The 13,895-nt window shown below is 44.0% G+C and overlaps 1 protein-coding gene across 2 annotated transcripts in view; it reads right to left on the bottom strand.

Annotated features, from left to right (window-relative positions):
• Positions 1–9,708: 9,708 nt before the first annotated feature.
• CFAP299 (cilia and flagella associated protein 299) overlaps positions 9,709–13,895 on the bottom strand; it is a 191,827-nt gene continuing 187,640 nt past the window's right edge. The window contains exon 5 of one of the 2 annotated variants that reach the window (XM_040555849.1): positions 9,709–10,597. In XM_040555849.1, coding sequence (XP_040411783.1) covers positions 10,166–10,597 — 432 coding nt within the window. In that variant the 3' untranslated portion in view covers positions 9,709–10,165. Of the gene's footprint in view, positions 10,598–11,086; positions 11,983–13,895 lie in introns of those variants that run through there. The other variant, XM_040555850.1, reaches the window with a different exon arrangement.

Consider the following 13,895-nt stretch of genomic DNA (forward strand, 5'->3'; position numbering starts at 1 on the left):
GGTGTCTAAAATAGAAAGTTTTCCCTATACAATCATATTACAGTCAGTGAAGAGAGAGAAAGAGGACACCTGGTGTGAGGCAGAAAGGAAAAAATGACTTCTTGGGCCATTAAGTACCTTCTCTGATTCCTCTTTTTAGACTGCTATTGCATTTTTTTGAGAATGCTGCAGATGCACATACTCAGTTTCAAACACCACTCCCTTTATGGACTGTCTCTGTAACATGGTGGGACATGCAGTTCCTAAGCTCCTGAAGTTACAAAAGTTATCCTTAGCTCAAACTGGACACGTGATTTTAAACGCCTGAGCACTGTGACTGCACAAACCAAACTGAACTAGCACATATAAGTAGTTACTCCTCATTAGTAAATAATGGCTGGCAAACTCTCAGACCTGACTTTTGAGATAAAACTCCTTTGCGTCTCTCTGCTAATTCTTTTCCATTCCTTCTGTGCAAGTACTGCGAATCACTAGCCAGTTTAGTGTTGTTCAGAGAACAAAACTCTGACCAGGTCCCAGACACCTTACAGTTCAACCTCACAGGTTTCAGTAGAGTTATGCTGATTTAAGAGAGAAGAGGCCCTCCAAGCCTTGTAACTGTACTGGTACCATGTGCAGTGGTGACGCTGTGCTCCTAGCCTTGACAGAGAGGCATAGTGCTTCCATCATGAATATTATGGAGGTAAAGGCACCCACAGGTTCACCCTCAAAACAGCAGTTCTGACAATGAACCTTTTTAACTACCAACATGACCGCGTGCCACTGAAACCACCCTTTCCTCTTACAGATGCACTATTTCCAACCAGGAAGCGCACTCTGCTTTTTAGCTTTGGTAAAATAATCTCACAGATCAAATTCAATGGGTTATTTAGACAATGGTCAGTTTCCAGCTGCTTCTACAACCTTGTAATAATGTGTTTGCATATAGCATTTATGGGACAGGAGGAGAAGTGGAAAGAAATAATTTACAAGTGGATTGGGGCAGAGATGTAACAGGCAACGGATATACTACGATTAACGTCCAGGCTGCCCATGCTCACCCAGCACAGTTAGGCTAAAGGCTCAGGTGAAAGGACTGTGCAACCAGTACTGCAAAATGAGTGTGTGTGACACTGCAGGCACGCCAAATCTCAGTAGGCAAGAGACAGAAAAGGACCCAACAGCAGTTAAAATGGACCACAAACGTTAAGAATGAGACACAACTTCCAACTTAATCTTTCTCCAAATTCACCATTAGTGAGTGATAGCTCAATGACTCCTGAACTCTGCATGTTTTTGGGTGGGGATACTAACATACTTGACCTTGCTTTGCATCTTTTGGTTATGCACCACTCCTAACTAACAGCAAGACAGCCCCTGCATCAGCGTTGGCTTGCTGCGGCTCTGGTAGGAGGGGAGGGGGTACAGCTTCCCACGGTGCGGAGAGCAGGGAAGTCCCCTGAGGCACCATACAAGCAGGGAAGCTGCTCCCCCCAGCCCTGCCAGCTGCCCTTCCTGCAGGCAATCCTCCACCTGCTGCCTGAGCTCCGCCGCTCGATGCTGCTTTTGGGGTGTGGTGAGGGGCAGATGAAGAACTTGCCCTCATTATGGTCTTCTGAAGGCCAGACCTGAGGTACAGATGTGCTGGGGGCAGTGGTTAACATGCCTGCAGCCTGTCCTAGAAGTGTTTTCACAGTGGATGAGACACTCCCTTGTGCAGTATTCCTGTCCCCATGAAACCCAGCAGGATGGTTTAACACTAATATCAGTATAAGCAGACTCCAAGCTTGTAATTCCATCATGCTGCCTCATGCATGCTAAAATTACTCTATAATTCTACTAATAAATATCAGGGTTACTGTACAGTACTTCAGCAATGTACTATGCCAAACCAGAGCTTACTCTGAATTGAAAGGACCATCTCTTTGGGATGGTTTCATCTTCGTGGCCTCTCCAGTCAGTGAGCTTTCTGCCATGGCTGACCAGCAAGAAACCAGCTCATCCCTGCTGTCAAGGTCACTTTGCCGGTATGATTGCCTCAGAACTGGGAACAGTCCCAGTATTACTGTTTCTTATAGGACAGCATGCTACAGGTGTCAGCTTGCACAGTGATGCTGCACTGAAAGGACCCCGCCTACTCAATGCCCTCAGCCTATACCAGTCTGCCCAAAAGGCTAGGAAGCATGCGACCTACCGGTCCTTGTCTAGCAAGTAAATCAAGTCTTGGCAGGAAAAAGCTGTGTTTAATTTAAAACTAAACATCTCAGAACCACTGAGAGTGATTTCCTATCCATCTTGTTGCATTTTTTAAGCATGTATTAAACATGCGCTCAGCACTCAACAGAAAATATTCCTGGCTACAAGCTCACATTGCAACCCTTAGTTCACACAGCTGGTACAGTGCAAAGACACTGGGAAGTGCCAGCCTTCAGCGCAAGTCCAGGCATTATACAAGTGGGATTAGATGTTTTTTCAAAGCTCCCCTGAACTGCGAAATCCGAAGTGTGGGGTGATGTGCCAAAATCAGTCAGTGAACCTGCTACTTTCAGCCACTTCAGCTACATCTGAAATTTGAATGGGGGACCGTCGCAAATACGTGCTATTATGAAGGGTGCATATTGGTGGAGACTGACACCTAACTGCAGGTGACTAGTCTAGCTGGGTGTCCCCTTCTAACCGATGGAGGGAGAGGAACCTGAAGAGATGCTTCAGCTCACCCAACAGTAGGCATTTGGTCAGCCAGTTTGCTGTCCGTGCCAATGCGAAGATACTCTTGGAGTTGTGCTGCTGTGACTTCCAACTTCAAAGCCATATTCCTGAGCTAGATCGTGAGCCCCCAGGATAATTCTGTACCCCTCCCCTTCAGTGACAGCCATGTGAATACTTGGAAAAGACGCTCCGCAGATTAGTGCCCACTTTTGAAAAATATAGATCTTGGCACGCAAACAACAATCTCTGCATCTGAAAGCAGCATCTGAATTTGCTGATTGTGGGGGGAAAATCTTCTTTCATCAATTGATGAATATTCATCACTGCTGGTTTGCACACTTAATGGCCTTTGATGAGTTGGCAGAAGCTACTGTGCTGTCCTGTCAGCCATGGTTTGTTTTCTTTCTATCTATCAATGTTTATTGCTAAGATATGGATGTATTAAAATATTGAGAGGTAGGCAAAGGGATCTGGCAAAGTGAGAAAATGGTTTCCTTTAAAATGAAATATTTTGGTTTAAATAAATTGTGGTTGGTTAGTTTGGATTCTGACTACCTCCCATCTGAAATTCTCCATGGGCATCTTTTCAGCTCAGTTTCTTAAATAACATTTTACAAACAGCAATGAGGGCTATGGAAAGAACCTGTGGTTTGGTTTTCAGTAGATATTTTGACACTGGCGCTACTTCCAGAATGGAAATGTAGTTCTGCAGTTTTTCTTAATATATTTTGTGGGCTGAGTTCTGCTCCAAGTGAAGCAGATGGGTCTCTAGCCTGGTTGCTCTGATGGGCCAAGTTTCATAGGGCCAATATGCTATACTTAATTACACAATGAAGTCAGCATTTACTGATATGGTTTTGCTGCATTTCATTCTCTGACACAATTAATACTATTTTTTAATTGAGGCAGAAATTTCTCCTGCTTCCAGTTTAGCTCGTGGTTAAAAAAAAGAACAAGTTAAATGTCTGTCTTCCAAAAAGCAAATGGAGAGCCCCTTGAAAGAAACTCTGCTAGCTCTGCTTTGGAAAGAAGGAAGAAATATGAAGGCCATGGTGCTACTCTGACATTTTAAACTTTTCTATAAAAAAGGCCAAATGAAAAGGTCAGATCTGAATCTCTTCCCAGAAAAATGGACAAGTCCTGGCTCAGTTTCACCCCATGATGACTTCTAAGCAACTGATCCCCAAGTACTAGAAGCTAAGCACTGTTGCCTATCAGCATAAAGAAGCTCTCTAACAGCTGAACTGTGCTTTTATATAGGAAAGACAGGGGACTGTTGGGGTGTGGGAGACAGAAGTCTCCTCCAGCGCACCTGTCAGAGCTCTATTGTCAAGAGGAGGTGCACCAACAGGTACTTTTTTGTTGACTGAACTGACAGTCTCACTTCAGTCTCTGGGAAAAACATGGAACACGTCCTCTTGGGACACGTTTCTGGGCACACGAGGGAGAAAAACACGTCTGGGAACAGTCAGCATTGGATTTGCCAAGGGCGAGTCATGCCCGATCCACCTGATTGCTTTTTGTGATAAATTGACTGGACATATGGATGAGGGGCACGAGTGGACAACATTTAGCTGACTTCAGCCAGGATTCTGCCACTGTCTCACAATATTACTGTATTCAAGTTAGCGCGTTACCACCTGGATGGGTGAAAAAACTATTTGAACAACTGGGCTCAAGGGTCAGTGTTAATTAGACATACTCTACCTGGAGGCCAGGAATAGATGGAGTACTGCAGAAGTCCACCTTAGGGTCCGATCCTGTGCTTCTCTGACACATCTCCTGGCAACGCATATGAGCCAAAACTGTTGTTTGCTTTGTGTCAATACACAGTCAAATCCTGAGGCCTTTTCTCTGGGCCAGATCCTCAGTGGACACAAACTACAGTGATTCACTCATTTCCACAATATATAGCCAAGATTCACTGTATTTTAGTAGCCATGCTTAAAAGACTGGCAGTATTGTGCATGTGTTTTTTTTTTTTTTCCCCCTGAGACTCAACTGCTATTCCTTCACTGATTTAAGCTGCAATGATTTTCATCAAGTAAGCTTTTGACCTAGGAAGGGCAACAACTGTCAATAAGTTCTTCAATTTAACACCTCCACTCTGCTCTCAGCTTTTCAGCTGCCTGCAGAACTGATCCCAGTTATGCCTGAAGAGAAGAAACAAAGAGGAATGGAGCACCTTAACTTGTCTGTCAATCTGGGTCCACCCAGCTAACAGGCATGCTGATCGGCTCTTCACATTTTCTACTGATAGAGGCTCATCCATAGAAGCTCATTCAGAAGGCTAAGAAGGGTTAAAGAATGCTTTGGGCCTTGATGTTGATGCAACAGCAGTAAAAATGATTTGTGCAGAATGAGATCTAGTCTGAACTTGGTGCAGAAACACTACGTATTTTGCATTTTTAATGAAGATGACTAAATGTGGTGTTAATTTCTTATTTTTCTCCCTCCGCCTTTTTTTTCTGTCTTGGTTTGCCAAACGTAGCAGCTCAATGGCATAATCATCAAAGCAACAGAGTGGAATAAAAGCTTACCTGCCTTTCCTGTGTTTATAAAAACAAGGCAAACATTTCAGTATGATATACTGACAGGCTCCAAATCTCAAAACACTGTCCAACTTCCTAAATCACTTCTTCTGGAATATCCAAATAAACTCATCTGCCTTTCTGCACAGAACACAAATCATTCTGGTACAAATGTACAGATCAGGTCTTAGTCAGTCTGGAGGGCAGGTCTCTACACAAAACAGCTGTAGGGGCATGAAAAGCTACAAAACATGCAGGCAGACAAAAAGAATAACCATCACCACATGGGACAAATTCTACACACACACTGGTATGATTATGAAGTGACTCCATCCTATCCAGCATGGTCACTCTAGATTTCCATCTGTGGAGCTGAGATAGCCATTTGGACAGCGACAGATAATCTAGTACTATTTTTTTCTTACCCTGCTCCCCAGTCAGAAGAAACTGGGAAGATGTGAAGGGGTCAAATAATGCTGCTCCAGAAGTAGGCACCGAACGCCAGCTGGTGCGTGTAAGCTTGTGTCTACAGATGCACTTGCAGACAGACATCTGAGGCAGAATCAAGTTGAAACTGTGAAATGCTGGCTATGCATAAGACAGCCTGACTTCCTTTTTCTTCCCTTTAGTAATTACAGAAGTTACTTGCCTTACAGTTGGGCAGGACTGGCCTTTCCGAGCTGATCACCCACGTGTGCTTGTTCTACCTATGGTACTACAGAAAGGGAGGGTCAGTGCATACTTCTCATTTGCTCTCTCCTGCATTGCTGAGGACTACAGCAGGTTATCCACATGTGTCAATCAGCCTTCTGAGCTACAGCTCCGTTCCAGTGTGCAGATCCTGCTCCTTCCCTGCTGGGCCTTGGCAGCTCTTTGCTACCACAGCTCCAATCTGATCCACCATGGAGACTCCAGTGTGCACTTCATACATGTTACTGTGCAGTAGCTGAACTTGTAAGCAACGTAGCCTATTTATTCCTTAGCCCCAGGCACCTAGACGACCTCAATCTTAATTAACTTTATTTAAATGATGAGCAACTTTTGTGCCACTGTCAGAGCCAACCTCACCATCCCCCAGCAGCCCCTTTCAAAAGTGCTATTTAAAACCTCCACCAAAAACGTCCAGGTTCCCACTTTTTCAGAGCTTGCCATGTAATGCACATACCTGGTAACTTCACAGTTACTTGTTCCCTCCACACAAGCATTCGGAAGTCCCGGGGAAGAGGAAACCACAAATACTCTTTCTGGGGGAAATGAAATAATTACATATTTGCATAACAAAGTGATATTAGCAAAATCTGTTCAGCATGTGAAGGCCAATCCCACACTTGTGTTTATTAGCTGCTTGGCTTTCAGGCTTCCCAGAATTTACTTACAAAAGCAATTTCCACTGCTGTGGCTCCTACATCCACTTCTTCTCACTGTCATCTGGTGAATAGCCCCTGCAGCTTCACCTCAGCTTGCTCACATCAGCCCTCTGCACCATCTGTTGCTTCTTTCAGGTGGGCTCCTGCCACCACATCCGTGGGTCAGTGACACCAGTTTTGCTCCCAGCAGCATGTGTCCAACCCCCCTAAGCCAGCCCTACTCTTACTAGACCCATAAGGTCTGACTAAGGTGCTCCCTCTGTGCCACAAAAGCCATCACTCTACAGCAGCCTTGTCTCTTTTCACTGGATTTGGTCCATGACCCAGTCAGCAGACTCCACTCTGTCAGCTCTGATGGACTCACTGATCCCAAGCCAAATCATTCCCCTGCATCCCCTATACACACATTTCCATGTGCAATGCCATAAAGTTCATAACCAGCACGGGAGAACACTAAACAGCACATCAGCAAGCTGTGTTTGGAACTGCACTACACCAACTGCAAAATGACAAACTGTCTCTCCTCTTTCTTTAACTAGGGAACAACGCGGTGCTCTCTCCCATTACACCTCCTAGCTCTTGGTCTTAGAGATGCGTACAAAAAAAATCACCTTTCTCTAGGCAGCGTCGTTGGGAGAAACTTTAACCAAACCACTCCTGTGTACAGCCATTACATATATCCATTTTGCTTGCTTTTTTATGCTCTCTAGGCTGGGTGTTTGCTCAGGTGGCCAGCATCAGCCTTCCTGTTGGAGGTGCCTTCCCAGCATAGTTTCTTCTCTAGGGCCCAGAGATCACATGTTTCTCTCATCACAGAGAACTTCTGCTGTGGGATCTATAATAACTCTGCTTGGAGTCGAGCTGAAATAAAACATGCCTCAAGCGAACAATAGCCAAATAACAAGAATGATGTTTTTTCTTCTTGTAAAGAGCATGTACTGCACACAGGGCTAATCTGCATGGCTTCAGTACATTCAGCACCTGTGTTTTTGTTTTCTTTGCAGTGGGAACAGTGGCTTGGCCTGCACTGCTTGTCCCTGCCTGCCTTGCAGAGAATTGCCCAAAGGTTTTATTCATTTTTAATCTGACTTCTTTTCTGTATGTGGGGAGTTGGAGTAAATGGAGGATTTTCCCCTACAACTTCTTTCGCTGATGGCCAAAAGGAGAACATCTAACAAACACGTTGTATGCTCCCTGGAGGTCTTGTTGTTCTTTACGTGAGATAGGGGTCAGCTACTGAGATGGTACTGGCATCATCTGTTTCCTTCTTTCAGCTGTGAAAAGACAACTGGATTGGCAAGGCTGCAGCTGGAATCACGAATTTCAGAGTTCAGGCAGTGCTGCTGCATTTTCAGATACCTTATTAAAAAGCCATAAAATTTAAGTGTGGGGCTTAACTACCTGCATTGCTTGGGTTCCTCATACAGCTGGCCTTCCAAGAAACCACTTTTGGTCTGAGAATGAAAAGCTGCTGAGGCCTCTCCACACCAAACTCACCAGACTTTCATTTAATGTAATACATTTCCAACTATGTCAAAGCATCCTGTTGTTTTAATTTAAGAGCAACAAACTTCAGATTTTGGTTTAAAAGGACATTTCAAAGCACTGTATTTAATACTAAATAATAGCCCTTCCTGTGATTCTGTTTGTAGCTCAGGATGGAGCTGTTCATCACTAATCTCTATTTTTTAGCTTCACTTTAATATCCAAAATAACAACAACAAAAATGTTCCGAACCTGCAAGGAAGACCAAAGATCCATGCCCCACATAAAAAGAACAAGACTACAATTTTGGCAGGGGAGTTAAAGCAATATAAAAGAATCCAAAACACATACAGGCTAATAGTATCTGTTGTCCATTAACTCATTTATGCAGTTTAAACACGCTTGAAAAAAAACACACATTGGTATAAAGCCCTGAGTTCAGCAGGTCCTTTGCAAGGATGCACTTTCTCATCGATGCCTAAAATCAGTTATCTTACGGCAGCATGCCCACTCTGTTCCTGCAGTAAATGTCATGATCAGCAATGATACAGGGCTTCTTTTCAGAACAGAATACAGAAATTTCCAGTCCTCTTGCATTTATAGCAGGCAATAATTTCAGGCTGGACAGTTTGTATTTGTTTCTGCTGAAGAGTCACAGAGCATAGGAGCATATTCAGGGAGCTTTCATGTGGTTATCAGTCCTTGGAAAGATTTTCTCTTGATTACCATGTGTTTGGCATGTCCACTTCTCAATGTGTCTACCCAAAGCTGAACAGTGACAAGATGCTGGGAAAACCACCACTGTCATTTTAGGAAACTGCACTTAGTTGGTTTTAGGCACTATTCTGTTTGCCTAAGGAAATGAACCTTTTCTTTAAAAACACAAGCCAGACTACAGAAGTGTTTGGGGACATATTTTCACTTACAGCAGAGGCTAGATTCAGTCCTCAGACTGGCAAAGGACTATGACATGTAATTCATGAGCTTTCATTTGCGATAATGCTCTGGGGTCCTGTGTTTTGAACGTCAGAAGAGACAGGACACCAGGAGATCAGCTCACAAGCAAGGATGGCTGAGAAGAAATCTCAGTTTACTGAAGAAGTAAACTTACTCAGAAGAAATCTGAGTTTACTAAGCAGTCAGTAATTCTGTAAGCCCAATGAGTACTATTCTTTTGTATCAGACACTATAGTTTACCTTTTGTCTCAAATGAGGTTTATCACTCCAGTCAGAAATTGCATGAAATTACAATTGCAAAGCATCAATTGCAAAAAATGAGGCTTCATATATCTTTACAGCCTTTCAGTTACCCATCTTTAAGGATATACACTCCACTGGTGTATTCACTGGCCTGAAAACACATAAAGCTCACTTGGTCGTAATTCCCTTCCTTTTTCCTACAGATGTATACAGCACTCTATTAGACTCCTGGTTCTTCAACAGGATCAACACTATTGATCAACGAGACAAAAACAAAGGAAGTTTAATACATGGAAATAACTTCTGAAGTTGAAAATTTTCTTTTGTTATGTTTTGCTTCACTAATTCTTTCCCCTTTTTTTAATATTATTACTATTATGACACTGAGAGATAATATTACTATTATGACACTGAGATAATGCTCCAGGGACTGCTCCAGGGACCACTTTCCAACTTAGGTTTTTAAAAATCATGTTGAAAACTATTAGATTGAGGAAAAATAATGACAGTTCATTTGTTGAGAAGAATGAAAAATATAATTTTCTACCAATTGTCCCTTCTACCAACCTTTGGAATGAGCATTTCTTCCTCTCCAGAAAGGCAAAAACTAATATTTTCAGAATGACTCAGGCTCTCTGATTTAGTCTTGCAAAAAACAGATCCCAAATTCTAAGCTGTGCTATCAAGGCAATTTTGCTTTAATGCTATGAAAATATTCTGTAAGTCAATCTCCAGCCCATCCCTTGATCTGCCTCAAGATACAGGGTCTGCAAATCAAGACTGAAGCAACCACAAAGCCTAGTTTTCCGATGTGATGCAAGGAATGACGGAAATCTTTGCTTGGTACTGTTAAATGAAGAAAACACCTAGAAGCACCAAGGTCAGAAGTCTGCCCTAACAGAGCATGGTATTCCCTCTACAGATGTACGTCTCCCACACTCGGTCCTCCACAAAATTAGAGTTACCCAAGTCGTGGGCTTTTTGTCTTTCCGTCACCAGCCCTGGGAAGAGACACAATTTGTCTTTGCTTGTTTGCCCTCCGAGCAGCCTTTTCCTTTGGTATACTTCCAGCGCCTCTGATGTGAAGGGTTGCAGTGGGTGCCCGCCGAGGGCGGGGAACCTCCTCCCGCTGGCATCTGCTGCGTCTACACTAGGGGGCTCTGCTGACCCGGCGATGGAGGTAGAGGCCGAGGCCCAGTGGTGGAGGCGAGGCCTAAAACCTTGAGCAGCCTCGCCATGCTCCCGGAGCTTCGTGTGCAACCCGCTGCTGTTCAGGGACGAGCACACCAACCTCCAGTCTGTCAGGGTGCTACGGGACGGAGCGCTCTGTGTAAAAGCAAGACGTTACAGTAAAATATTTTATTATATTTAGGAAATGGCAGAAGTTCATAACACTGAAAGTTTTATGGGAAAGAAAACAAGGCTTCTAAGTCTCTCCCAAATTATTGCAGCTTTGAAGTAACAACTTTCACTTTGTAATTGTTGGAACACTCCCTTTCCTTGCAGTAAAGGGATCTTTAATGCGCCAACTGCTAAGACCAGGGCTCTCAGCCTTTTCCAAAGGGAACATGCTTGTGATGAGGCTGGTAGATAAACCCCAACTTATGGTAAGCCTAGCAGCATTGCTACCATCTTTTTTTCTTGTCTGGTTCCGTCCCTTGTCCTTTTCACAAATTCAAAGTGCTAAGGCCAGCAAAGATCATGAAAATCATCCAGTCCCTCAAACAACAAGGTCCAGGGAATTTTATCCAGGGGCTGCCTTTCCGCCTTTGTTTCCTCTGCTTTCACCTCCACATCCTTCTTTTCTCCGTAATTATTTTTTTTGTTTCCTGCAAGTTCTTTCTGCCACTTAGCTTTGTGCCATTTTCCAGTAAGCAGACAGCTACGTTGGTGGTTCTACCAGCTGGGTCATGTAAGTATGGGCAACGTACCCAAGTGCCCTGGGAAGGTAAGAGAGTCCCTTGGGCCATTGCACTGCTGCCTGAACTCCTGGCAAGCTGGTACTAGAACAGCAGCAAGAGCAGGAATGGATGAAAAGTGGCCTTCAAGGAACCACTCATCAAAGTGCTGCAGATTTCTTTATATTTACCAGTCTAGTGGAGCGATTTCCCTCCGCTACCATGTGAATGACTTGGTCCATATTAAATGGTGTTAGCTGCTCAACACAAGTCCAGGTCTCCCTGAAAAAGGGACTCCCAGGAGGAATTTAAAATACCTCATTGTTGGGGAACTACAGGACAGTAGCTTCTTCTTTACTCCAGGCAAGAATGCAGCACCTCCATCTGTCCTGGTCACCCTGCAGCCTCAGTAGTAGTGGGAACATTGGCTCCAAACCTATCTTCCCTCTAGGTGATTTTGCAATTCACACACCCCATGGGACTTCACAGAGGGGAAAGCAAAGGGGCCAGATACATGGACTATACAGCAGTGTGGAGTCTTCTTTCCATGTTACTTCCCTTGAGCTAGGCAAAAACCAGCTCTAAACCAGCACAAAAATTCACTTTCTTCCCCTAAACACAAGGCAAAGGTCTTTCTGTTTATTTTTTTTAAACTGTTTATTTTTCTTCCAAATGACTTTAAAGTAGCTAAAGGAATCACTGGGAGGAAAGGGGACCTTAGGGTCCTCTTCCGATGATATGGTCGTAGATAACCACGTGGAAACAGAGATCTGTTTTAACAGGTGTCCGTGTTGTGTTGTCTCCTGGGTAGACCTGAAACAGAGAATATTACAGATAGGCAGTCAGAAGAGTCAAGGCATGTTTCTGTCATTTCATCAGTCTGCTTGTTCCCTTGGAACATAAAGTTCAATAAATGCAACTAAGCTTGAGGTTGGGGATTTCTCAATGGAAATTGATGTTCAGGTGCTAGGCAGTCTTATTTCTCTCGCTTGCACCGGCTTGCATAAGAAACAGCGTGGCCAGCAGGGCTAGGGAAGTGATTGTCCCCCTGTACTCGGCTCTGGTGAGGCTGCACCTCAAGTACTGTGTTCAGTTTTGGGCCCCTCGCTACAAGAAGGACATGGAGGTGCTCGAGAGAGTCCAGAGAAGGGCGACGAAGCTGGTGAGGGGTCTGGAGAACAAGTCTTACGAGGAGCGGCTGAGGGAGCTGGGATTATTCAGCCTGGAGAAGAGGAGGCTCGGGGGTGACCTTATTGCTCTCTATAGGTACATTAAAGGAGGCTGTAGCGAGGTGGGGGTTGGTCTATTCTCCCACGTGCCTGGTGACAGGACGAGGGGGAATGGGCTGAAGTTGCACCAGGGGATGTTTAGGTTGGATATTAGGAAGAACTTCTTTACCGAAAGGGTTGTTAGGCATTGGAATGGGCTGCCCAGGGAAGTGGTTGAGGTACCATCCCTGGAGGTCTTTCAAAGACGTTTAGATGTAGAGCTTAGTGATATGGTTTAGTGGAGGACTTGTTAGTGTTAGGTCAGAGGTTGGACTAGATGATCTTGGAGGTCTCTTCCAACCTAGATGATTCTGTGATTCTGTGAAAGAGAGTAATAGATTTCTTTTAGCTAAGTGCAAGTAGGAACAACTGAACCATCATCTATCTGGTCAAAGAGAAAGTCCGGTTGCAAAGATCAAGCAGCTGGCACTAAGTCTGGTCAAGCTGAAACCAGCACAAGAGAGAAGTCCTACTCATTTCAGTTTGGCCTGCACTTTGTCAAAAGCTTTGTCTGCTTGAGTGAGTGCTAAAGAAAAGTCAAAACCAGATGGATCTCTAGGGTAGTCACAAGTTCGTGCCATGCAACCTATGGGGGACACAACTGCTTCCTAGCGTGGCTGTTGGCATGTGAGGATCTTTCACGTAGACAGTCAAGAGCTGCTTATTTGTTACAGATGTTCTGCAGCTGCAGGAAGTTAGATTGGTGGCCCACTTTCAATGCAACCAAACACATTTTTAGGTATGCATTTTTGAATTTCTAACAAACCAATGCACTTTTTCTGAAATGCATATAATTTGATATTTTGTACTGTTACTATTCATACGCGACCATCTTTCATGGGAAGCACATCAAAGAAACCATCATGCTAGATCTGTTCTGCACAAACCCAAACAAATTATTGCCCAGCTTAGTTCATGTTGGTTTTAAGAGTAACCAAATCCTGGGTGTGTTTGTCACATTCAATCTATAGTCCAAAAACTTCAGTTGTAAAGTTTAAAGAAGTGCAGTTAGCACCAAATGAATACAGTCGGTTTCTTACAGAAGGATGCTGTCTATAGTGGTATTACCCATTCAGCTCTCAACAGAAAAGATACAAGTACACGTCATGATTTAATTGGCTTTCACCTATGGCTGAGAAAGGGATGTCTGGATATGACTTCAGCATGTGAGAGCATTTGCTTTGTATTCAACTGTGATAATCTCAATCTCCTACAAGAACAAAATAAATGGGACCACTTTCCTCAGGACTTCCCAAATCTTTTGTATTAAGGAAGAAGAGTAATGATAGTTCATACTGGGAATTCTGCTGGCTTCCGTTCACCTCTGCAAAAGTGCTGGGGTGCAAGATGGCCCATGCTTCAGATGGAGGAACTGATTCTGCTTTCTGGATTTGCTGGGTGTTCAGTGGGCCCTGCCAGGATTTGGGATATTACAGGTGCTGCAAGCTGCAGCTTTTG

Source organism: Cygnus olor, chromosome 4, assembly GCF_009769625.2.
Source record: "Cygnus olor isolate bCygOlo1 chromosome 4, bCygOlo1.pri.v2, whole genome shotgun sequence".
In the NCBI taxonomy this organism is placed as follows: domain Eukaryota; kingdom Metazoa; phylum Chordata; class Aves; order Anseriformes; family Anatidae; genus Cygnus; species Cygnus olor.